Source organism: Thamnophis elegans, chromosome 5 (assembly GCF_009769535.1).
Source record: "Thamnophis elegans isolate rThaEle1 chromosome 5, rThaEle1.pri, whole genome shotgun sequence".
NCBI lineage: Eukaryota > Metazoa > Chordata > Lepidosauria > Squamata > Colubridae > Thamnophis > Thamnophis elegans.
The window spans coordinates 12,450,002-12,475,023 of record NC_045545.1 but is presented as its reverse complement, the minus strand read 5'-3'; the positions used below and the strand labels follow the sequence as shown (position 1 = coordinate 12,475,023).

Below are 25,022 nucleotides of genomic sequence, written 5' to 3'. Positions count from 1 at the left end.
CATAAATCAAATCTCTCATATTCATTATTTTAGTATATTTTACTACCACAGGACTTCTCAAACTTTGCAACGCAATACTCTTCCCACCCACCATTCCTTGCAAAATATGAAATTAATTTGAGTGACTCTATACCACGAATAAAAAGGACACAGTGGCTCAGTGGCTAAGACGCTGAGCTTGTCAATCAGAAAAGTCGGCACTTTGGCGGTTAGAATCCCTAGCGCCACGTAATGGAGTGAGCTCATGTTACTTGTCTCAGTTTCTGCCAACCTAGCAGTTCGAAAGCATGTAAAAATGCAAATAGAAAAACAGGGACCATCTTTGGTGGGAAGGTAACAGCGTTCCGTGCGCCTTCGGCGTTTAGTCATGCCGGCCACATGACCACGGAGACGTCTTTGGTCAGGGCTGGCTCTTCGGCTTTGAAACAGAGATAAGTACAAGGGGAAACTTTACCTTTATACCACAAATAAAGCTGATAATTTCATTGGGCTCAGAGCTGGACAAGGCATAAATATAACAATCATTAAAAAAGATACAGCTTCCATGACTTAATTCTATTTTTATCAGCATTACCTTTGGAGTAATCATCTGTAGCTTTTATCTTACACAGCTTCTTCTGTTTTGAAGTTTAGAACAGTCACTAACACAAACCCTTCTGCAGACATTCTAAAGACTTTGGATATACAGGTAGTCCTCGACTTACGACCACAAGCCCAGTTTCAGTTGCTAAGTGAGAACTTTCCCCATTTTATAACTTTTCTTGCCACAGTTGTTAAGTGATTCACTGCAGTTAAGTTTTTAACACGGTTTTTAAGTGAATCTTGCTTCCCTGTTGACTTTGCTTATCAGAAGGTCACAAAAGGTGATCACATGACCCTGGGGCACTGCAACCCTCAAAAATATGAGTCAGCTGCCAAGCATCTGAATTTTGATCACATAACCATGAGGATGTTGCAATGGTCATAAGTGTGAAAAATGGTCCTAAGTCACTTTTTTCAGTGCCGTTGTAACTCTGAATGGTCACTAAGAGAAACTGTTGTAAGTTGAGGACTATCTGTACTACTACATGCCATACAGAGTTGCCATCTGATGGAAAATCACTTCAAAACAAAACTTTGCTAGGATTGGTGAATGGTTCTGACAATAGAGAGGCCCACATTAAAACTCGTTCTACGTTGCTTAGGATTGCCCTAATGGTATAATAGTGTTGAATAGAGACGTAGCTGTAGTATTCTCTAATACCCCGTTTCATTTGATCATGAAGCTATATAGAATGAAATAGATAGAATATCTAACCAGGCTTTTGCATAAAGTTTCTCCGAGCAGTTAAATGAATTCTTTGTGAAGAATTTCTCTGAAATGCTGTGGTGAGCCTGTTTTCTGGATGGCCTGATGCAGCTGCTTTCCCAGGTGGCCACTGTGTACCTATGCCTCAGTCTGCACAAACACTTCCACTGCGACCGCTGGCAGAGCGAAGGGGTTATGCGACCAACTGAGAAAGCCTTTGACGCAACTGCCTCAAAACTTTTGAGAACGGATTGTACCCTTGTGCCAACATACTGCAAAGCACCCTTTCAGGAGATTTGCCCTGCTTAGCAATTCAGGACAGAAACTGCTTAATTTGTGATTTGTGACAGAGAACAGCCAAGAATATCTGTGTTTGGCTCTGCCCTTCCATTTATTTTTGAACAGACACACTTTTTTTTTTTTAAAAAAAGAGACAGGTTTGTAAACAAGCTAAAAGATTTTGCTTAATTTTCCTCATCGGCACCAGAACCGTATTCTTATTTTCCATGACAACAGAGGTGATATTTTGGGAGGAGCCACGTCGTGATGTTACAATGTGTGGTCTTGATACTCTGAAACCACTGTTGACACTTTTGCCGCTGGGGGGTCCATTGAGACCTAAACCGTCCCGTAGAGATGGGGATCAGGAAGACAAAGCCTTGCTGGTTTCCGGGATATCGCAAAATCCCTGATAGACACAAGGGAAGTGCTTCAAGCCCGCGGTAAACAGGCAGCCCCTAGGCTGATGAAATCGGGACACTCCGGAAGGAAGGAAGTGAAAAGAGAAAGTGAGTCCATCTGGTGAGGTATTTTTTCTATTTTGCTAAAGACTGCCCAAAGAAATGTTTCTTTAAAGCCAAATTAGTTCCTTAAACAAAAGAACTGAGTGGTGAAAATAATCCTAATGGGATTGCTATGGAAAGTTTTTTTTTCCTTTGTCATTGTACCTATTTTTTGTGGATTGAAATGCTCATAACGTTCTTCATCTCTCCTCTTAAAGTGAAGGGATTGATTTTTTTTCTCTTCTGCTTCTTGTTGCTTTATTTTTTGACTTCTAGATTAAAACCTTCCTTTTTATTTTAACAATTCTTCCAACTACTTATTATTAAATCACACTAAAAGCAATCTAAAGAACTTTGTTTCCTACAGAAGGTGAAAATTAACTGCCAGTCGGACTTTTTTGAAACAACGTATCTTTCTTTATTTGACTTCACTAACTTTGCAGCTGAAGGGTTTGCAACTTGTTTACAGAAACTGATAAAAAACCAAGGGCACGAACTGTTTTTACAGGTGCCTCTGAGAATTATTTTGGCAGAGAAAGAAAGAAAGAAAGAAAGAAAGAAAGAAAGAAAGAAAGAAAGAAAGAAAGAAAGAAGAGCATAAAAGAACTTGTGTTTAAGTCAATTTAAAATAAAAGTAAGAGAGGCCTAGAAGACTAGACTCGCAGTCATTATTAGTTTTTCTTTTCTTTTTTCTTTCTCTCTTCTGTTTTGAAAACATGGGTCAATACTTAGATGAGGAAACTTTAAAATTCCAAAATATCTTGGCTGGAATTCAAAATCTATTGGAAGGATATGGGAGAATTGAGAAGAAGCTGGAAAGACTAGTCGTCCTTACAAGCAAAAGATGATGGGGTTGGAGTCCCAAAAATTAAAGGGGAGAATGAAGATATAGAAGATAAAAATAAGACAATAGATGAATTTATTAATGGAGCAAATGTGGGTGAAAATGGAAAGGGAATGTGGAAAAGGAAATTTGATGAATTGGAGCTATACCACAGATTCCAGGACACAGAAGAGAAAAAAATACTAATGATTATAGACATAAAAAGATAATTTTTTTCAGAAGCAAGATTGACAAACAAAGACAAGTTAACTTTAGTAGCAACTGGTGGGCAAGGAGATTATCTGAGAGACCCTTCAAGCAACAAAGTGCAGAGAGAAGCCTATAAAAACCTTATAAAGGAGATAAAAATAAGACTGACAATTGGCAAGAGAGATAAGACTGTTTTGTTACCGGAAAGATAAAGGTTGACAATGAAAGTTGGTAATAAAAATTTTGTTTTTTAATTATTGGTGATTAATAAGTAGGAATTTTGTAACTCCTAGATTGTTTTAGATTGTTATTAAATGTTTACTCGCTAACAATTAATTAACCATAAATAATAATAATGAAATGATAATGGATACAGCGTAATGATATATACATGTATTGACAATTTAGTAAAAGAAATTTGGATATAAATTGTAAATTGTGACTTGGGAAAAAGACCTATAAATTTTATTAACAAATTTTCATTTAGATCTTGTTATAAAGGTGTAAGGTTTTTTTGGGGTGGTGGGGGCCCTGATGAGAGGAGATGGGACCTAAATAGTAAATGATTTTTAGCCAATTATAATAACAACAAGGAAATGTTAATGAACATTGTTTAACAATATATACATGCTATGGTATTGGATAAAGTAACTTGGATATAAATTTTAGTCAGTGAGTTGGAAATAAAAAGGGGGGGGAAGGCTTAGAAACTTTATTAATTGACTTTTACTTAAAAGATGCTATAAAGGTGTAATGTTATTGGAGGATTTTTTGAAATAGCTAATGAATGCCATTATGTGGTTGTGTCTTTAAGTATGAATGATTTGAGGTAAAAGCATGTTCAAATAATTGTAGTCAAATGAGAATTGTGGTACTCTGATAGTAAAATATACAAAGATTTTTGATTTAAAGTGTATAATCTAATATGAACTATAAGTAATGACTGTGGAAGAAATGCACGAAAGTTATCTGTAACCAATCGACACGCTTTCTACAAGATGTAATGAAATGTAATGATTCTTTTTTTGTGTTTTTGTTCAATTTTGTTCAATTAAAATAAAAAAATAAAATAAAAAAAATAAAAAGAGGGCCTAGTCCAAGAGATGCAAATGATTTTCATAATTCTGCTAAGGACTGCTAAGATAGGGACCTCCAAAACCAAAACTGTCTACACAGAGCATTCTCTGCCATGACTTACATAACGAAAACTCAACAAACATTTCCTGAAGAGATTTCAATATAAAAAAGCTCACACCAAAAAAATTCAATCAATAGGTAGACAAAGTTCAACTTTTTCAGTACAGAGAATTCCAGCACTTTTTCCCCAGATCAAGCCATTCTTACCAGTGGCAGAATTCAATTTGTTTTTACTACAGGTTCTGTGGGCATGGCTTTGTGGGCGTGGCTTTATGGGCGTGGCAGGGGAAGGATACCAATTCTTTCCCCACTCCTGGGGGAAGGTTACTACAAAATCCCCATTCCCTCCCCACCCCACTAACCTGCTTTCCAGCTCCGTTCTCCTGTTCATGGCGACAAAAAAAGATCAGCTGGGAAGATGGGAGGTAGTGGGGGCGGGGCCAGCCTGTTTGCCGGTTCTCTGAACTACTCAAAATTTCCGCTACCGGTTCTCCAGAGCCTGTCAGAACTAGCTGAATACCACCTTTGATTTTTACTCTTTGAATGGCATGCAGTGGCACACTCTTGAAAGTTAGGACAGGAGCACAAATAAATCAGCCTTAATGTATATTTAATAACGTTTTGTTACATTAAAATGAAAATTTAGGATCCTGGAGGTCATAATCAAGGTTCTCTAGGGCATCAGACTGCACTTTGTTGTATATTAATATAAGTTTCTTAATATTATTTCCTGTTATCCAGTAAGGAGAAATTTCCTGACAGTTAGAATATCAGTGAGTCGACTTGCCTCCAACACTGGAGGTTTTTAACAACTGTTTGCCTGAAATGGTGTAGGGTGTAGGGTTACCTGACTGAACAGGGGGTCAGACTAGAAGACCTCCAAGGTCCCTTCCAACTCTATTACTCAGTTATTTCAAATTATATGTCTTATTTGAATGTGTGCGCCTTTAGCCAATGCAATAGACGATTAACAAAATATTTCACAGGGATTCTTTAAAAAGCCATTTTTCAAACTAAGTGCTCATTACATAAGGTACACTAAAGCCCAAATAAAATTAATTTCTCTTACCTGGAAATGCTAAACATCCAATCATCAAAGCAAATGCTGGAAGGATACAGTATGAAGTCATTTTTGCCACACCCCAAGTTCCGCAATTATCTCCTTTCAATCGCGCTTTGTACCAGCGCTGATCTTAGAAAAGGATTAATGGGGATTCTTTGGAAGTTCTCCAGCCTTGTAATGACCTGCAAAAATGTTCAAAACCAATTTTAGAACATTGCTTAAGCAGACATGATTTTCCGTTACCATTCCACAAAAGCATTAAAAAAAAAAATCTTACTTTATAAACCATCAGAGAGAGCAACAGATAGTCTTCTTGTCAAAAACTTTTCTCTAGCTTCAGGGTATTAAGTCAGGGCTGTCCAATCTTGGCAATTTTAAGACTTGCAGACTTCAACTCTCAGAATTCTCCAGCCAGCCATGGTTTTAAAATTGCCAAGGTTGGACAACCTTGGTCTAAATCAAAAACAGGGGTGGGTTCCTGCCAGTTCTAACCTCTTCTATAGAAGAGGTCCCACAAATCTACAGTGCCGTTTAGAACCGGTTCCAGCTCCCTCCCCCCCCCGCCCGTCTGCACATCATCAAGATGAAGAGCGAGAGGAGGAATTCTGGGAGTTGAAGACTTAAAGCTGTCAAGTTTGAACACCCCTGTGTTTTTTTTTCCTAAAAGGTTAGTGGCGCAAGAGTCTTATAACTTGACAGCTTTAAGACTTGCGTGCTTCAAATGCCAGTTTCTGAGCCAACATTTTGGTTGCTAAGCAAGAGTGTTGTTAAGTAGTTTTGCCATATTTTACAAGTTGGCCACACCCACCCAGTCACATGGCTGCCAAGTCACTCCCACCTGGTCACATGGCCAGCAAGCCACTCCCACAAAGCAGGCCACACCTACAGAAGAGGTTCTAAATTTGAAACCCACCACTGGTCAAAACCTACTACACTTCTGTGTTCCTGATTCAGTAGAATACCACAAATGAGAAGGTAAGGAAACTTCCTTAGATAAGGAAGGTGGTTATAGAATTGCTCTCCCTTTAATGATAATAATATTGTATGAAAGTCACTAAGGTGTATTAAATATTTATACTTGCATGTCTAAATTATAAGTGACCTAAATGTCCTTTATTGGTTCAAAAATTCAACTGGAGCATTATAATGATTGTTTGGATTTTTTTTTAAATCCTTTTGAATAACTTATATACATTATAGTAAATTACAATATTTTAAAGTACCTGTGTTATAAATAGGGCAGCTTCCCCGACTTTGTGGCCCCTGGGATGAACTTGACTTCCATTCCCAGAAGCAGTACTCAATGATTTTATATTTTTTGTGCATGAGATTTTATCTGTACTGGTTTTGAAAGATGGTGAACCAAAAAACTGCCTATTAGCTATCAGAGCACTTCCAAAATCCTATACAGCAGGGGTCCTTAGTCTCCAGGTAACACAGGTGGAGCTGAGAGGTAGATGAGTGAGTGAAGCTTAATCTGTATTTGAGGCCATTCCCCAGTGCTAGTATCACCACTTCAATTATAACTCAGATCATCAGACATGAGATTCTCATAGGAGCGCAAACCCAACTGTAAACTGTCCATGCGAAGGATCTAGGCTGCACAATCCTCTCCCCACCGCAGTGGTGGGTTCCGGCTCCCGTTGCAACCAGTATGGTGCAATGGGGCCTGGCGGCCACCACATGAACCTGCGCAGCGCGCACATGCGTCCTTGCCTCCTGCGATGCTCCACGATGACTCCGTGACGTTGTGCAGGCGCTGTATGCTCCGTGCACGGAAGTGCCGAAGAGCTCAAATATAGGTAAGGACGGCGGGTGGGCAGGCTCTCTGGAGCACCGTACCGGAACGGTAACCAGTGCTCCCAGCAGGCACCGGTACACCTGCAATCCACCACTGCCCCACCCCGTCAGTCTATGGAAAAATTGTCTTCTGCGAAACCGGTTTCTAGTTCCAAAAAGGTTGGGGACCGCTGATATAAGATACAGCAGATATCTTAATCCACCAACTTTCTTGATGCTCCTTTCACATTTTATATTTTCATTTTGCAGGACATTGTCAGGTGTGAAGCACCAGAAGCACATGATAAGTTTCAGTAAACTTGATTTATTGCTCATGCCTATATACAGGCATCTAACCGTCAGCACTATATTAGTGCTAGGTAAGAGTTAATGGAATTCAAGAGGATATTGGATTTACACCCCTTGTAGCAATGTAACGACTCCAGGCTGATTCCTCCCTTTCCTCTGCCTACTCTTCTCCTATAGACATGCCATAAAGAGCCTTATCTCCAATCCAAAAGATTCCAACAGCCTTATAAATCAAACCAAATCAATCAAGTAATAAATGCAGGCGTTGGAAAGAGAAATTTTGCTATGGTAGGGATAAAAAATGTGTCTTCCAAAATCTAGCAACCCAATGCCAAAACTGAATACAGTACGTGATTTTATTCTTTTAATTGAGCCAAAGACTTGTTTTGATTTTCCGCATAAAATGACATCAGGACATCCCTGTCAGTCTCAGAGGTCTGTTTTTTTTTAAAGGACAACCTTTAAAATCTCCATTCTGGGTTGTGTTTGGATGTTTTTGTTCTCAGTGCCTGTAGTTTCTTTCTTGATAACCTCTACTGGTATGCTCTTTTTTAAATATTTTTTTTAAATACAAATAATACAAACATAGTAAATGCAAAAAGAAATATGAAAAAAGAAAAAGGGAAAAAAACAAATATTATAATACGCACACACCCCGAAAACTTTTCCCCTTACGTTCCTTTGTCTATAACAACTAAAAGATATACAATATATTCCAATTGTGCCCTTATCCCCTCTAAAACAACATATATTCTTGAGTAGGTTTATTCCCTTTGCGTTCCACCAACATTGATTTTATAAAAAAAAAAAACCATATTTCATTATAATTATTTGCTTTAATCATCCCTTTTTAAAAATTTAATTTTTGTTGTTAATTTATCATTTGTTGCCATCCTCCAAATTTCATTATATCGCTCATTTCTTTGAATATCCCAATTTCGTCCCCAATATTTAGCTATCACTAATCTAGTTGCCATTATCAAATTTACAATCAATTCCTTTTTTTGTTTCATTTATATCCCGTTTTTCCACCAGCAACAGTAACGCAATTCTCGGTGACATATCTAAATTTACATTCAAGAGTGTTCTAATTTCTCTAAACTTATACAAACTTATACAATAAACACCGTGTCCCATATTTTATGTGCACTATCGCAATCCCACCACATATGTGTATATGTTCCAACTTCTTTCTTGCACCTCCAACAAATATTTGTATATTTACCATCTATTTGATTTAATTTATGTGGTGTTAGGTACCACCTCCATATCACTTTATATCTATTTTCCTTAACTCTAACTGACATATTCTTACCTGGCAGGCGAGATACCTTGATCACGACTTATGACAGTTCATTTTAGTGACTGTTTGCAATTACAATGGCACTGAAAAAAGTGGCTTAAAACCACTTTTCACACATGACCGTTGCAGCATCCGATGGTCAAGTGATTTACATTCGGATACTAGACAACTGGCTCACATTTATGACGGTTGCAGTGTCCCGGGATCAAGTGATCCACTTTTGCAATCTTCTGAGAAGCAAAGTCAATGGGAAAATCAGAGTCACTTAACAACCACCTTTACTCATTTGAAGTTTGAAGTTTTATTTTACTTATATGCCGCCCTATTCCCTATAGGGACTCAGGGCGGCGAACAACTCAAACGGGAAAGGGAACATACAAATACAAAACAGGCATTTAAAATAACCAACAACCACACCTGTCGAGAGGGGAAGGGAGCTCATCAACCCCAGGCCTGCCGACACAGCCAGGTTTTAACGGCTTTTCGGAAGGCCAGGAGAGATGTGAGGGTCCGAATCTCCGCGGGGAGTTCTTTCCAAAGGGCCGGAGCTGCAACAGAGAAGGCCCTCCCCCGGGTCGTAGCCAGATGGCATTGGCTCATTTAACAACCGCAGTGATTCAGTTAAGAAATTTCCGGAGGACTCCAGGAGGCTTACAATGAAAGAAGAAAAAGAAAAGCAAAATAAAAAATAGTTTAAAATTCACAACACACATACGTTCTAATCGGGGCTGGACCTTAACACTAAGGTCAACAGCCCCAGGCCTGCTGGAACAGCCAGGTTTTAACAGCTTTCCTGAAGGCCATGAGAGTGGGTAAGGTCCGGACTTCTGGGGGTAGCTGATTCCACAGGGTCGGAGCAGCCACAGAGAAGGCTCTCCTCCGGGGGCCCGCCAGCCGACACTGACCGGCTGACGGTATCCGAAGGAGGCCCACCCTGTGGGATCTTATCGGCCGTTGGGAGGTGTATGGCAGTAGGCTGTCTCGCAGATAGGCTGGCCCTAAGCCATGTAGGGCTTTAAAGGTAATAACCAACACCTTGAATTGCGTCCGGAGACCAATTGGCAGAAATGTGGCAAGAAGTGTCGTAAAGTGGCACAAAACTCACTCAGAAAATTTCTCACCCAGCAGCATGGATTTTGGGCTCAATTGTGGTCGTTAGCCAAGGACCACCTGTAGTTTGTTATTTTATTATATAAAAAAAACTTCAATGAAGTTTTTATTTTAACTCCTTTAATAAATCAATAAATGCTAAATGGTGGAAACATACCTATGCTGAGACAAAGGGAAGACTCGGGAAAATCCCGAGATTTCAAACAGAATGCTAAATGCGAGGATGGTGATATGCATGCTTGACATTTCAACACATTCCCCAACACACAGACACACACACACACACACACACACACACACACACACACACAAAGCTTACAAGGCAAAAAAAGACAAAACTTCCCCCTGATACGTTTCCCGTGGTTGCTGGTTCTTCTCCTCCTCCCTTCTACACACCCACAGGCACAAATTAAAACCATCATTCTGTCCATATGTAGCAGAAGAACATTTTGCTGTTGACTTTAGAACAAAATAATATGTTCTTCACAATGCATACCAAGCCTAACCACAGATTTACTGGAAGTTCATCGATGGGTTTCCAAAAGTAAAAACATGTGAGGTATATGAGGCTCTCTTTTTTTCTTTCAGAAAAGTAAAATCCTTTTCCAAACAGGAAGCCTGCATTTATTCTCCTAACGGAACCAGAATCAAATCTAGAAAATTGATTTTTCGCTGCCCTCAAATCCTATTTGAATGAAGGTTGATAAGTAAATGTTTTAAGAACACCCACAGGAAAATAAATGCAGGTAGCCCTCTATTTACAATCATTTGTTTAGTGAACATTCAAAGTTACAATGGCACTTTAAAAAGTGACTTACGACTGTTTTCCACACAACTGTTGCAGCATCTCCATGGACATTCAGACGCTTGACAACGGACTCATGTTTACGACGGCTGCGGTGTCCTGGGGTCAAGTGATCACCCTTTGCAACCTTCTGACAAGCAAAGTCAATTGGGAAACAGATTCACTTAACAACCATGTTACTAATTTAACAATTGCAGTGATTCGCTTAACAAATGTCTCACTTAGCAACATAAATTTTGGACCCAATTGTAATTGTAAGCCGAGGACTACCTGTACTAGAGGTGGCGTTCAGCCAGTTCACCTGAAAACGTAGCGGAAATCGGCTCCTATCCACCCGCTCTGGCTCTATGCAGAGCTATTTAGGCATGAGCCAAGGTGGCGCAGTGGTTAAATGCAGCACTGCAGGCTACTTCAGCTGACTGCAGTTCTGCAGTTCGGCTGTTCAAATCTCACCGGCTCAGGGTTGACCACTTGCCCTGATGTCTGATACTTTCTGCACCCAAGCTGCTAGATCTCATCATTGAGCTGCTAGTGGATTCCCCCATTGGCATTAGGCGGTGGGGAACCTCCAAGCCATGGAGATGAGATTTACTTGTGTTTTCATTGCCTCCATGACAACCATAGGCTTGTGTCAAGTCATCACAGGCCCAGTATACAATGGGAGGGAACACAATTAATCTACCCTCCACTTTGGAGCAGCTGGAACTTGTTTGGAAGGAGGAGGGTAGGACGGTAACATAACTCACTCCCTTTTGAGAAATGGTGAGTCAGAAAAATTTTCTTTGGGCTTCTGTGATCATTTTGCTAGGCACTTGTAGACAGACTTGTTCATATCTGAGGTGGATTCAAGGTCTTCTGGACAGAATCCAATGAGACAATAAGGGTGATGTCTTGCAGGGTTCTCTGAAACAGGATTCCCTGTGGGATGAGCTCCCCAAAGTGTGAGATAGATCCTTGGCCCTCTTCCCTGGTTTGAACTGTTAGGGAGGGAACTGAATTCAGGAACTGGTGAGTGAGCGCCTCTTTGAGAGAAGAAGTAATCTTTCTAGCCCTGGAAGAGAGATGGTCCAACTTTCTTCAAGAAACCATTCCTCAAACCCAATTATTTTAGGCTACCACTGCCCTCGTTGGAGCCTTCCCCAGACTCCAGGACTGGCCCATGTTCCTCCCCAACCTCTTCACTGTCCAACTCTTCTGCCAGCTCCACAAGCCACCGCCAGACCACAACAAGCATCCCTAAATTAACTGAATATCTTCCAATCAGGTCCAGACCCGAAGACAGATCAGAAATGATACTGGTTACTCTTATGATCCAACGTGAATACCTCTCCTTACTTTGCCTGTTCTCTCATCAACATTCAATACCGCCTATCAATGGAGGAACTATTCTTCTACAGAGTGTAATTTACAGCGATTTTGCTCTTTCCAGAATAAGAGATTCAACTGGTGTGTTCGGGGGAGGGCCTTTCTTCTAATTGTTTCAATAGCTATTTAAAATCACTGGGGGGAGATGATCGATCAGGTTAGGGTGATATATCATCAACAAGGTAATGATGCCTTGTTAGACATTTCTACCTAGCTTGATCAGGAGATACGATGGAAGACTTGATGTGGGAGACAGATGGGATGGAACAAGCTTAAAATGAATCCCGATCTCGTTTGTCAACATTTCCATGGTTCCAGGGCAGTTCCATCTTTAGCTTTAGAACAAATACCTCTTCCCCAAAGAAACAAGTACCCAATTGGAGTTTTTCTTGGGTTTGACAAAGAGCCGAGGTGGCGCAGTGGTTAAATGCAGCACTGCAGGCTACTTCAGCTGACTGCAGTTCTGCAGTTCGGCTGTTCAAATCTCACCGGCTCAAGGTTGACTCAGCCTTCCATCCTTCCGAGGTGGGTAAAATGAGGACCCGGATTGTTGGGGACGATATGCTGACTCTGTAAACCGCTTAGAGAGGGCTGAAAGCCCTATGAAGCGGTATATAAGTCTAACTGCTATTGCTATTGCTATTCTTGGATTTAAAATTCCTGCTAGATCGGCAGATGGACGGGCTGGAGACCTTGTACGCTTCCTAGTAGTACATAGATTGTGACCTTTGCAGAGTGCATTTTCTGGCAATAGTGCATCGTGCCCTTTTCATCTTACATTTGGACTATAGCAATTCGTTTTACATGGGGTTGCCTTAAGACAAGTCAAAAGCGATATTGACACAGAATGCAGCAGCTCACCTATTGTTGCCTGGCTCCCTTTTCAGCAGAGTAACACTTACATTGCAGAAGCTTCAAAGGCCATCAGTTGGGCCTCAGGGTCCAATTCAAGTTGCTGTCCATTACTTACAATGCCACTTATGGCTTTGGTCCTCACCTTTGCCTTTGGGACCAAGGGAATCTGCTCATTGCATTCAGATTGCATGAAGGTTGGCAGGGCAAGTTGGCGATACCTCCCCGGGAGATTAACTGGGTATAGCTCTGGCTGCGGAGCTTCTCAGTCACAGCCCTGTCCCTCTGAAAGAGTGTGTCCTGTAGGTTTGAAATGACTCCTCCTTGCAATCCTATCAGGTTGGCTTTTTGGAGCAGAAGATGCTATAAAATTGGGGACAGTTCTTTGGGTGATGATGGATGGTGGTAGTAGGGTTTAATTTTTGTGTTGTTTATTATTGTGGTTTTACTGTACGGTTTTATGGGTTTGACAAAGTGACCTACAAATACATGGAATAAGCAATTAAGAAATAAAAAATAGTTCTCAAGCTATTGAACAGGTTGCTAGTCCTCATCCTCATGTAAAGTCATGTGCATGTACGTTTCAAAGAAGTATATCAAGAAGAGGAACTCCTTATTTAAGCCAGCCACCAAGGATCTGGATCATACAGCAGGGATCTAATGATGTCAGTGGAAGGGCCTCAACACAATTGCCAAAGGAAGGCTCTCAAAGTATATTCAAGGAGCAACATTAAATTGATTTATTAAAATATATACAGCATGTCGTTATGATGAATGGATTGTTATAAAGTTGTGTTTCCCATTTTTATTCCCTCTTCCTCCTCCTCTATGGCTCAGTAACATTTATATTTATCTCTCCTTCTTGCTAAGGATAACCACCTGAAAAACATTAAGGCAACTTTGCAATTGCCCACCTTGCAAATGACATCTTTTTGTTATTAATAATGAACAAAAAAAATAGACAAAGTCTTCAGAAAAATGAAAGCAGCCTTCCCAGAAACATATTTCCAAAGAGCCTTTTAAAATTAAAACCAGCCCGACAGCTAAATCATATTACAGTTTTTACATTCAGAAGGGCATTAACCTTGGCCCGTTTTAATGCTCTTTTTAACCAAGTCCTGAAAGGGATTTTTTTAAAAATCCATGTATGGATGAATTATGCCATGGGGTCCCAATACCATCAAATCAGCATTATATGTGCTCCTTCATTATTCATTTTATACGGACACTTGTCTCTTCCTTATTACTGCTATTGTTAAGAGTCGTGGTGATACAGTGGTTAGAGTGAAATATTGCAAGCTAATTTTGTCAACTGTCAGGAGTTCGATTCTGACTGGCTCAAGGTTAACTCAGCCTTCCATCCTTCCCAGGTCCGTAAAATGCTGGGAGCAATATTCTGACTGTAAACCACTTAGTGCTGTAAAGCAGGGGCAAAATCCTCCCGGTTCGGCCCAGTTTGGCCAAACCGGTAAGGACAAATGTCCTTGGTTCTGTGAACCGGTAGTAAAAAAAAAAGAAGAAACTTCCGAGGATCGCGCAGCTCACAGCTGATCAACTGTGAGCCGTGCGATCATTGGAAGTTTTTTTCCCCACTTTTTAAAGCATTTTTAGCAATAGCAATAGCAGTTAGACTTATATACCGCTTCATGGGGCTTTCAGCCCTCTCTAAGCGGTTTACAGAGTCAGCATATCGCCCCCACAGTCTGGGTCCTCATTTCACCTACCTCGGAAGGATGGAAGGCTGAGTCAACCTTGAGCCGGTGAGATTAGAACCGCTGAACTGCAGATAACAGTCAGCTGAAGTGGCCTGCAGTACTGCACCCTAACCACTGCGCCACCTCGGCTCATAAAATTGGGGACAGTTGCTTTTTCACCCAAACCAGCAGGAAAAAAATACTTTAAAAAATGAAAAAAAGTTGGCCACGCTCACCCAGTCACATAATCCCCCCAAGCCACGCCCACAGAACCGGTAGGGAAAATATTTAGAATTCACCACTTCTGTAAAGCACTTTGGAGCAGTAAATAAGTCCAAGTGCTATTGCTATTAACGGATTACATTGCACATACAGACTTTATTTAAAACACCTATCCCAAGATAAGAACTCACCTATCCCTACAAACTTTGCATCACATTTGCAAATGACAGAATTGACATCTGATTGAGTGCTTTTGCTTTATAGCATATAATTCCACCTGTGTTATTTTCAGTACTTTTCTTTGTTATGTCACATTAGACTTTCATTATTTACAATATTCTCCCTCCCTAATAAAGTTAATTTAAAATTAAGTACCGGAGGGGTGGGGTGGGGTGAGAAATTCTGTGGAAAACTTTCCAACCCATTTCACTGTTCCCTGTGTGAACATTTTTTTAATTAACTTTTTAATCAACTTGCAATATAGAATGTGTAATATCCCTATCAATCTATGCTTGATGAGTGGACAAGCATTTCTTCTTTGGTCTTCACTTCTCAAAAGGCTACTCTTCTCTGACTCCAAATCCGATTTTCAGAAAGAGCAAGAAAGAATGCCGACTCTACAGCTAAATGGTTAACCATATAGTTTTACAAGTTATCTGCTGTCACAATGGTGTAGTGAACCAAACACCTCCAATTTTCACATCAGTAATCACCATTTGGTAAACAAGAGTCAGAGAGCAAAGAGCTTCAAAGCTAAGGAGAAGAAACCACCACCAAAAATCTCTTGGCTCAAATCCCAAGGATTTGAACCTTACAATTGGACATCTAGCCCAGTGGTGGGTTTCAAAAATTGTTGGAACCTACTCTGTGGGTGTGGCCTCCTTTGTGGGAGTGGCTTGCCACCCATGTGACCAGATGGGAGTGGGTTGCTGCCCATGTGACCGGATATGAAATTATGAATTAGTACAGGTCGGTCCAAGTAGCTATTCAGAAGTTAGTAGTTAGAAGCAATCGTAAAGCAAGATATGGAATTAAAACCAGAAATATTTTGTTGGCTATTTGAAAGGGAGTATAATATATATTTAATTTTACACATGTTAGGAGCTGCTGGAATTGTGTTTGCACAACAGTGGAAAAACAGAGATATGTAAATGAATAAATATTACAATGTGCAGGAACAAATAAATTGACAATTAAAATCAAGAAGGCTTTGAATACTTTTTCACGTGGGATTGGTTTTAGCAATTGCCAACTAACAGAAACAGAAATTAGAAATCCAAAAGTATGAAAGAAAACACCAATTATGTAAGGAAAGGTCCCTAAAATGTATAAAGAAATATTATTAGATCATTATTAATGCGTAGATAACTGTGGGACATTACACACCCACCAATTTTGAAACCTCTTCTGTAGATGTGGCTTGCTTTCTGGGTCCACTGGTGGAACCTCTTCTAACTGGTTCGGTAGATTTGATGAATCGGTTCTACCGAATAGGTGCAAACTGGTAGGAACCCACCTCTGATCTAGCCATATATAAGATAGTCCTCAACTTACTATCATAACTGAGACAAGACTTGGTCCCAGGCCATTAAAGGCTTTAAGGGTTAAAACCAGCCCCTTGAATTTACATTCAACCCCTTTTCTAGCAGAATCAAGGTAGGTTAATTGGATTTGCTCTTCCCACATGATCTTCTCTTCACATTCTTATCTTGGCTATATGCAGAATAATAATACGATAATCAATGCGGAGGAATACGTTCTGACCTAGGCTTCGCCAGCAGCACAAAGCTGAGTCCTCGTCCTGATAAACCTCTTTTGTTTAATTTATAATGAATTCCTCTTCAGCAAGGTCCCGGCCCACATTCTTTCAAGATAGTTCACAATTACCGACCTTTATCAGGCTTGGAGAGTGGCCAAGCCGATACCTTTTATTATTACCTCCCAAAGACCCATTAGATCACACAGGGCAGGCCTCTTCCGGGTTCCGTCTACCAGCCAATGTCATCTGGCTACTACCCGGGGGAAGGCCTTCTCTGTGGCAGCTCCGGCCCTTTGGAACGAACTCCCCGCAGAGATTCGGACCCTCACCTCTCTCCAGGCCTTCCGAAAAGCCGTTAAAACCTGGCTGTGTCGGCAGGCCTGGGGTCGATGAGTTCCCTTCCCCTCTCGAATCGTGTGGCTGTTGGTTGTTTTTAAATGCCTTGTATTTGTAGTTTTTGTGTTTCCCTTTCCCTCCTTGGGTTTGTGTGCCGCCCTGAGTCCCGCAGGGAATAGGGCGGCATATAAATAAAATGAAACTCAAACTCAAACCTTTCAGACGCAGCAATACTTGACAAGAATGCAGGAATGAATTAATTGTCTCCTGCAAACACCCCTCCCCTTTCTCTCCTCTTTTATTCCCTATGGGGGGGGGGCATTCACTGTCCACCTGTAACCTTACTCCCAAGTCGACCCTTGTTCCTTAGCTGTTTCCTTCATCTAGCAACTCTGCGCATGCTCACATTGGGAACAGGCTCCAGCTTTTTGTCTGCCTCATTGATGTTTGACTCCTAAGGCAGCTGATAACTGTCATACGGCCCTGGCACCATCTCTGCCTCCTACGCAGAGCACTCATCAGAGTCTTCCCCAGACTAGCAATAACAGTTAGACTTATATACCGCTTCATAGGGCTTTCAGCCCTCTCTAAGGGGTTTACAGAGTCAGCATATCGCCCCCACAATCTGGGTCCTCATTTCACCCACCTTGGAAGGATGGAAGGCTGAGTCAACCTTGAGCCGGTGAGATTAGAACCGCTGAACTGCAGATCACAGTCAGCTGAAGTGGCCTGCAGTACTGCACCCTAACCACTGCGCCACCTCGGCTCCAGGACTGGCTCGTGTTCCTCCCCAACCTCCTCACTGTCCGAATCTGCTGCCAGCTCCTCTGGCCACTGGTGGGCCACAACAGATGTAGTGTGGCAAATTGCAGTTCTTGAGTAAGTCTCTTGGCCTAACCTCAAAACCTGTCTATAAAGGACCAGCCAATTCCTCTGTTAAGAGATCTCTGCTTTCTCCTTAAGTCTGCAGTGGAAAGGAGGAAAAGAGGGTTCAGAGTGAAACCACTTGTCCACATCTGATTTTTCCTTGTCCATTTCTCCTGAAACCCTCAACAGGTTATCCCAGAGACAATGCAGCCCTATTCTGGTTTGTTTCACTGCTACACCAAAATCCAAGAATCTCTCTTACGGCAAAGCCAAGATTCTTTTCACATCTTAAAGACATATTAATGAAACAAGATTTTCCCAGATTGGAATCTACTACGAGAAATGCTTGAAGTAGACTTTTCAGATGGCATAAGTAACACCGCAAACATCTCAAGAGGAATGAAAGAAATAACTAATTTATAAATTATCAAACCAACCTTCCCAGCTTCTTAGCAGGGCAAATGGCCAGATATTTTTCAGACCATGAATAAAGCCATCAGAAACACTAAAGTTGACACCCGTGTCAATTTTGGAAAACAATGAACAGAAGAGAAGAATAACTCGCTACAGAAGTTCTGAACAGAACTCCTTGAATAGGAAAATTGTAACCAGGGCTTAGATCACACTTTCCATAAGGTCAGTGTATAATACAGCAATGCTCTTCTTTGTGGGAAGGGCAGGAAGCCCTTCTGAGGGGGCATAAAGAAAAGAGTGGTTATGGGAGATAATGCTCTTCTGACACTCATTATCAAAGGACACAATTTTACCACCACTCGGCATCAATAGGCTTTTACCATGAATGCCTTTTAGATGCTGCCTCGGCCAATAAACTACCGTCCAGGAATAAAATGCAGCTCACACATAGTGACACCCTACTCCCACGTTTTTGACCTGATCTCACGCAATCGCATTTCTGAAAAAAAAAGTTCCTGTTTGCTTCCATGGTTCTCTTAATTTTAAAAAAAAAAATCTCTATAAAGTCAACATCCAGGCGTTTTGCATGGAAATTCTAAATTGTAAGAGTGCAACTCACAATTTAGAGGTTTTTAGAGGTTTTATTTGCATTTGTAGGCCGCCCTTTTCCCTGAGGGGACTCAGGGCGGCTCACAGAAAACCAGGGAAGGGGGAAATACAACATTGAGACAACAACACATAATAAAATAATGGGCAACATGCATACAACATTCGGGCGGGGTAGGAATCCTTATCCCCAGGCCTGACGGGCGAGCCAGTTCTTCAAGGCTGTGCGGAAGGCTTGGACGGTGGAGAGGGTACGAATCTCTACGGGGAGCTCGTTCCAAAGGGTCGGGGCCACTGCTGAGAAGGCCCTCCTCCTTGTGGTTGCCAGCCGACACTGGCTGGCCGATGGAATGCGGAGGAGGCCTAATCTATGGGATCTTATAGGTCGTAGGGAGGTAATTGGCAGAAGGCGGTCTCATTGCAATTGATTGCAATGGCATCTGTGTTTCCGTTCAAGGCATAATGCAAGATTGGGAAAGCAGAAAGCTGCTTTTTCATATGCTCAATTCTTTGTGTTTGCGTATAGAAGCCAGGCAGTGCTAAAATCTTATTCTCTCTGCAGCCAGAGAGATGTTATCCTGGCTTAAAAATGCCAAGAGGAAGCCAGCCTATCTTCTGAATCCAAGGTCCACCAATGGAACTCAAGAGAGTCAAGGCACATGTAGCTACTATTCAAGAGTCATTTGAAATATTATGCCTAATCCCCATTCAGAGTTTGACCTTTATTAGATTTATTAGTTTCCTTCCCATGTTTTTTAAACTATTACAATTTGTGCTCACATTTTTCCCAATGGGATGAGAATCTAATGCTAGCATTCTTTTAGGGCATTACACATTTCTTACAAAAGGTTTTCTTGTGGTATTTTGGTGCTGCTGTTGTTTCACAGAACATGTTTGATCTTTAAGTTTTAACATCTTTTAGAATTACAGAGCCGTTCTACATAAAATCTGATTTCTTTTAAAGAATTGTTAAAATATGAAGCCTGGTATCATCCAAGCCCACCACCAGCAAAGAAGAAACAAAACATTATTTACAGATACTGGAATACTTTGTTTAGGTTATGTTTTTAATGGAATGAAGTCAATTCGTATTTCCCAGATTAATACATGAATCAGAAAACAATTACCTTATTTGTGTGTTTTACTCTTCTCTAGGCTTTGTGATACAGTTTTCAGTTCAAACTCGGGCAAGTCAATTGTCAGGTAATCAGAAGAAAACAACCTGATATCAAGAGATGGATGAAAACCAGGCCTCCTGCCTGAAAGGAAATGCTGACTAGCTCATTGCAAGGCTCAGATGGAAGCTAGAGACATAGGAACCCAGATTTAGCAATAGCAATATAATAGACTTATATACCGCTTCATAGGGCTTTCAGCCCTCTCTAAGCGGTTTACAGAGTCAGCATATTGCCCCCAACAATCCGGGTCCTCATTTTACCCACCTCGGAAGGATGGAAGGCTGAGTCAATCTTGAGCCGGTGAGATTTAAACAGCCGAACTGCAAAACTGCAGTCAGCTGAAGTAGCCTGCAGTGCTGCATTTAACCACTGCGCCACCTCGGCTCTATAAAGATTTCACTATACAGTAAATAAAACTTCTATTTATTTATTATTCAGATTTCAATAGTCACCCATCTCACCACTCTGGGTGGCTTACAAACAATTTAAACAAATATAAATACAATGATTTAAAAAAAAAACATAAACACATATTAAAAACCCATCATAAAATGATCGTAAAATTCACAGCCAAGGTAGTCACATGTACCAATAGCACTGCATACACCCACTGTACTAACTCTGCCACATTCCCTGTTCTCCATGCCTGTTGGCAAAACAATGTGTTCATTCTTTTTGAAGAGGCCAGCAGGGTTGGGGCCAATCTCCTTAGCCCCTACTAAATGATGTTCCTTAGCAGGGGTGGGCTGTTGGGGGCGTCGCACAGGTTTGGGTGATCCTCTAGCTAGGATTCTGTCCAGTTCAGTGAACCCCCAAATGCCACCCCTGGCTGGCCACGCCCACCCCAGCATGTCTCTCCTGCTAGACTTGATGGGGATGGTAGTTATAACTGGGAAGAGGTGGTCCCTCAAGTAAACCAGACCCATGGGATGTGATGCTTAATGGTTTTGTAACCGCTTCTCAGGGTTTTTTTTTAATAAGTTTTTACTTATCAGCAATCTTCAATTAGCAATAGCAATAGCAGTTAGACTTATATACCGCTTCATAGGGCTTTCAGACCTCTCTAAGTGGTTTACAGAGTCAGCATATCGCCCCCACAGTCTGGGTCCTCATTTCACCTACCTCGGAAGGATGGAAGGCTGAGTCAACCTTGAGCCGGTGAGATTAGAACCGCTGAACTGCAGATAACAGTCAGCTGTAGTGGCCTTCAGTACTGCACCCTAACCACTGCGCCACCTCAGCTTGGCTCTTGGGTACGTTTAATTGGAGTTTGCCTAACCCACTGTGGAATAACGTAACACATATACTCAAAGACGCATTGCTTTAGAATCAAATATATGTTAAAAAAAATGTGACATTCTATGGCTTTAGAAAATAAAAGTGCAACTAGGAAAGTCACATAAAACTGACAAGGGCAATATGATCTCTCGGAAATTCAGTATTTGGCTCGCTTTATTTTGGATCATTCAATTGCAATGTGGATCTGATATCACCAAAGTTGGCATTCAGAATTATGCAACCACTTATATGATTAATCTATGCTCTGAAAATGATGACTCCAGACAATATGGAGACTGATCGGTCTCCGGATATGCTTCAAAGTGCTAGTCGTAACTTATAAAGCTCTTCATGGTATTGGACCTGGGTACTTGAGAGACCGCCTTCTGCCAATTACCTCCCACAGACCCGTTAGATCGCACAGGGTCGGCCTCCTCCGGGTTCCGTCTACCAGCCAATGCCATCTGGCCACTACCCGGGGGAGGGCCTTCTCTGTTGCAGCTCCGGCCCTCTGGAATGAACTCCCCGCGGAGATTCGGACCCTCACCCCTCTCCAGGCCTTCCGGAAAGCCGTCAAAACCTGGCTGTGCCGGCAGGCCTGGGGTTGATGAGTTCCCCTCCCCTCTCGACTTGTATGGTTGTATGACTCTTGTGTATTTTAATTATATGTATTGTGTTTGTATCCCCTTTCCCCTTTTGAGTTGTTCGCCGCCCTGAGTCCCTCCCGGAGAAGGGCGGCATACAAATAAATTAAATCTGAATCTGAATCTGAAATATTTACAGATTTTGTCATTTTTAAAAATATTAGCAGGAACTGGGAAACAGCTGGGTGAAATATTTCTAAAGAAGCAGTGTTTTCTCCCAACATGAAATTAAGTACAGAGCCATAGTGCTCTTTAGTCTGTCTCTGTACTATATTCTTAGTTTTTCCTGCTGAATCTGCTTACAGAAGAAGCCAAGGAGCCAAATAATGTGATTATTGGTTATTACGAAGAAATTCCAAGCAAATAACAGTCTCCCTTTCAGGCTGAGCTTGATCACCAAAATCATAAACAGAAACTTTTATAAACTCTTGGGAAACAGGCTGAACTTTACAGGACCGAGAACATTTCATTTCTACGAAGCTAAAATAGCTCTCAATTTTACTAGCAAAATCCCAAGGAGAGAATTGCAGTGAGGGCTGAGAGTTACTCAGTTTCAGCTACATTTAATAAGACGTTTCCACAAATCTCAGCTAAAGGCTATGGGAACTGGAGGGGTGCCAAAACTGGATGTGTTATGTCACTCCCAGATCTGCCTTCTTCCACTCTCACATGACGGTTGAAACTTTTTTTTTCTTTTTAAAGGTAACACACTGCTGTGTGTTCTGTCAAATTACAGGAAGCCGCAAAATACACATAATTATACCCTAAGAAAAAATAGAGGCTTCTCTTTTTCCTCCTGCAGTAACCCAAATTCATCTTGTTCTGCAATTGATACTGCATCTAGTCAACCGCTCCAAGGACAATTTATAAATTTTTTATTTCTGTCTAATAGCATCTCTTTTGTACAAAGAGATCTCCGGTTCAACCTCTGGTTGTCTCTGAGTAGTGGAAAAAGGAAAAAAAATGTTTTAATCAATCCAGGGACAATGGTTAGTTTAGTTTAGTTTAGTTTAGTTTCACTTTATTTGTATGCCGCCCTTTTCCCTGGGGGGACTCAGGGCGGCTCACAGTTCAAAAAGGGGGGGGGGGGAGGACAAACAATTTACAACATAAAAGCACTACATCATTTAAGAACTCAACAGTCATACAATTCGAGTAGGGGTTAGAGTCTTTAACCCCAGGCCAGCCGGGATAGCCAGATTTTAAGTGCGGCGCGGAAGGTCTGGAGGGTGGTGAGGGTCCGGATCTCCACGGGGAGTTCGTTCCAGAGGGTCGGAGCAGCCACCGAGAAGGCTCTCCTCCGGGTAGTTGCCAGTCTACACTGGCCGGCGGATGGAATTCGGAGGAGGCCTAATCTATGCGATCTTATCGGTCTAGTGGAGGTAATTGGCAGTAGGCGGTTAGTAGAAATAGGAATAGGAATCCTTGGGTCAAAATAACTATGTTATTTCCAATGTATGCCTCTACCCCAATGTTACTCAACCTTGGCAGCTTTCAGATAGCTGGACATCAACTCCCAGAACTCTTCCATAGCCTTCAGCTGAGGTTTGCAGATGAGTTAACATCCACCCATCTGAAAGCTACCAAGATTGAGAAACAATTCTCTACCCTAACAAAAGTAGGAAACATTGTAAGGGCTGTTAGGAGACAGCAAAGTTACCAATTCCATTTCTGCAAATGGATATTTGTGAGAGAGTCTCCACAACACGTTCTCAAAAATCTCAATATAGCCCAAATATTAAAACTGCCCACCCTAGGCTAAATGGAGGAACATTCTAAGAGTGTCCCGCTACAGTCCTAAAGTTGATAAGCGTTGGAAAAGCTGGTCTGAAATGTTTGGTCAATAGCAGGAGTCTTCAATTTATTCAGAACGAGAAATATGCCTTGCCCAAATGTGCCTCATGGGATTCCTACCAGATGCTTTTATGTTATCCATGCTCTCAATGGGTGTGATGTGGTTTAGCTCAGGCTGTAAGACAATTGGGGGTTCCAAAAATATGATTTAATACAATATTAACATCTTTATGATTTAATACAATCTTAACATGCTTTTTCAAAAGGCAACTGGACTTTGGAGGGAAAACATCTTGAAGCGTCTTGAAGAAGTGCCTTTGGGACAACCATGACTTGGATGACTGAGAATCTCCATAGACATTAACACCTAACTTAACACAACAACAGCTGGGAGAAATACATTTCTAGAGTAATGTTTGATACTGCTTTACGTCACAAAACTAGCACAACTTTACAGGAATAAAATTCCATTCATATTACTATTTAAAACTAGAGCAGACAAAATTTCCACACCACCAGACAACACATCAGAGGTGGGTTTCTGCCAGTTTGCCCCAGATTGGGCAAACTGGTAGTGGCAGCAGCGGGAGGCTACGTCCACCCGCCCGGACGCTTCTGCGCATGCACAGAAGTGTTGTGCGAACATGCACGAGTAAATGGTAGTAAATTATATTGAAACCCACCACTGAAACACAATCTTCTGTTTTATTCCACTAAATTTCTCCATAGTCTTTTGGTTTAGAAAGGTACAGATATGACTGTGAAGAAACTATGCAGTGAAGGTTAGCAAAAATGTATACCAACTCATGCTCTAAGCCTGGGAAATAAAGAAAACGTTTAGAAAGAAACTCAGATTATTCTGTCCTATCCCCATGAAGTATTTGAAGGGGGAAGAGGAAAACACTGATTCTGTTACTTAGCCTAAATCAAAAAAATATGATTACAAATAAACTTGTAGAGTCAGTTTCCTGGGCTACCTTAAAGGGTTGACATCACAAGCAGCATCGTGACCCGATAAAAGCGTGAACGTCAAAAGCGCGCCGACAACACCGCGGCGCTAAAACCACGATGTCAAAAGCGCGCCGACAACAGCGCGCCGACAGAACCGCGATTTAAGTTAAGGTAAGATTTAGGGTTAGGTTTAGGGTTAGGTTTAGGGTTAGGGTTAGGGTTAGGTTTAGGGTTATTTTTAGGGTTAGGTAACAGCGTGCTTCTGTTGGCGCGCTGTTGTCGGCGCGCTTCAGCGCTCATTCGTCAGCGCAGTTTTGTTGGCACGGTTTTGTCACGCGGTTTAGTCAGGCGCGCTTTTGTCGTTCGCGCATTTGTGGTGGAACCATGCAGCATTACCTTAAAATCCTGAATGTGCTCATTAGCTTTTTTAAAAAGACCCCATTTTAAACCTTC

At 41.4% G+C, this 25,022-nt stretch overlaps 1 protein-coding gene across 3 annotated transcripts in view; it reads right to left on the bottom strand.

Annotated features, from left to right (window-relative positions):
- Positions 1 to 25,022, bottom strand: part of TGFBR3 (transforming growth factor beta receptor 3) — a 187,180-nt gene that overhangs the window by 143,026 nt on the left and 19,132 nt on the right. For all 3 annotated transcript variants that reach the window (XM_032218372.1, XM_032218371.1, XM_032218373.1), the window contains exon 2: positions 5,310 to 5,485. In XM_032218372.1, coding sequence (XP_032074263.1) covers positions 5,310 to 5,370 — 61 coding nt within the window. In that variant the 5' untranslated portion in view covers positions 5,371 to 5,485. The remainder of the gene's footprint in view (positions 1 to 5,309; positions 5,486 to 25,022) is intronic.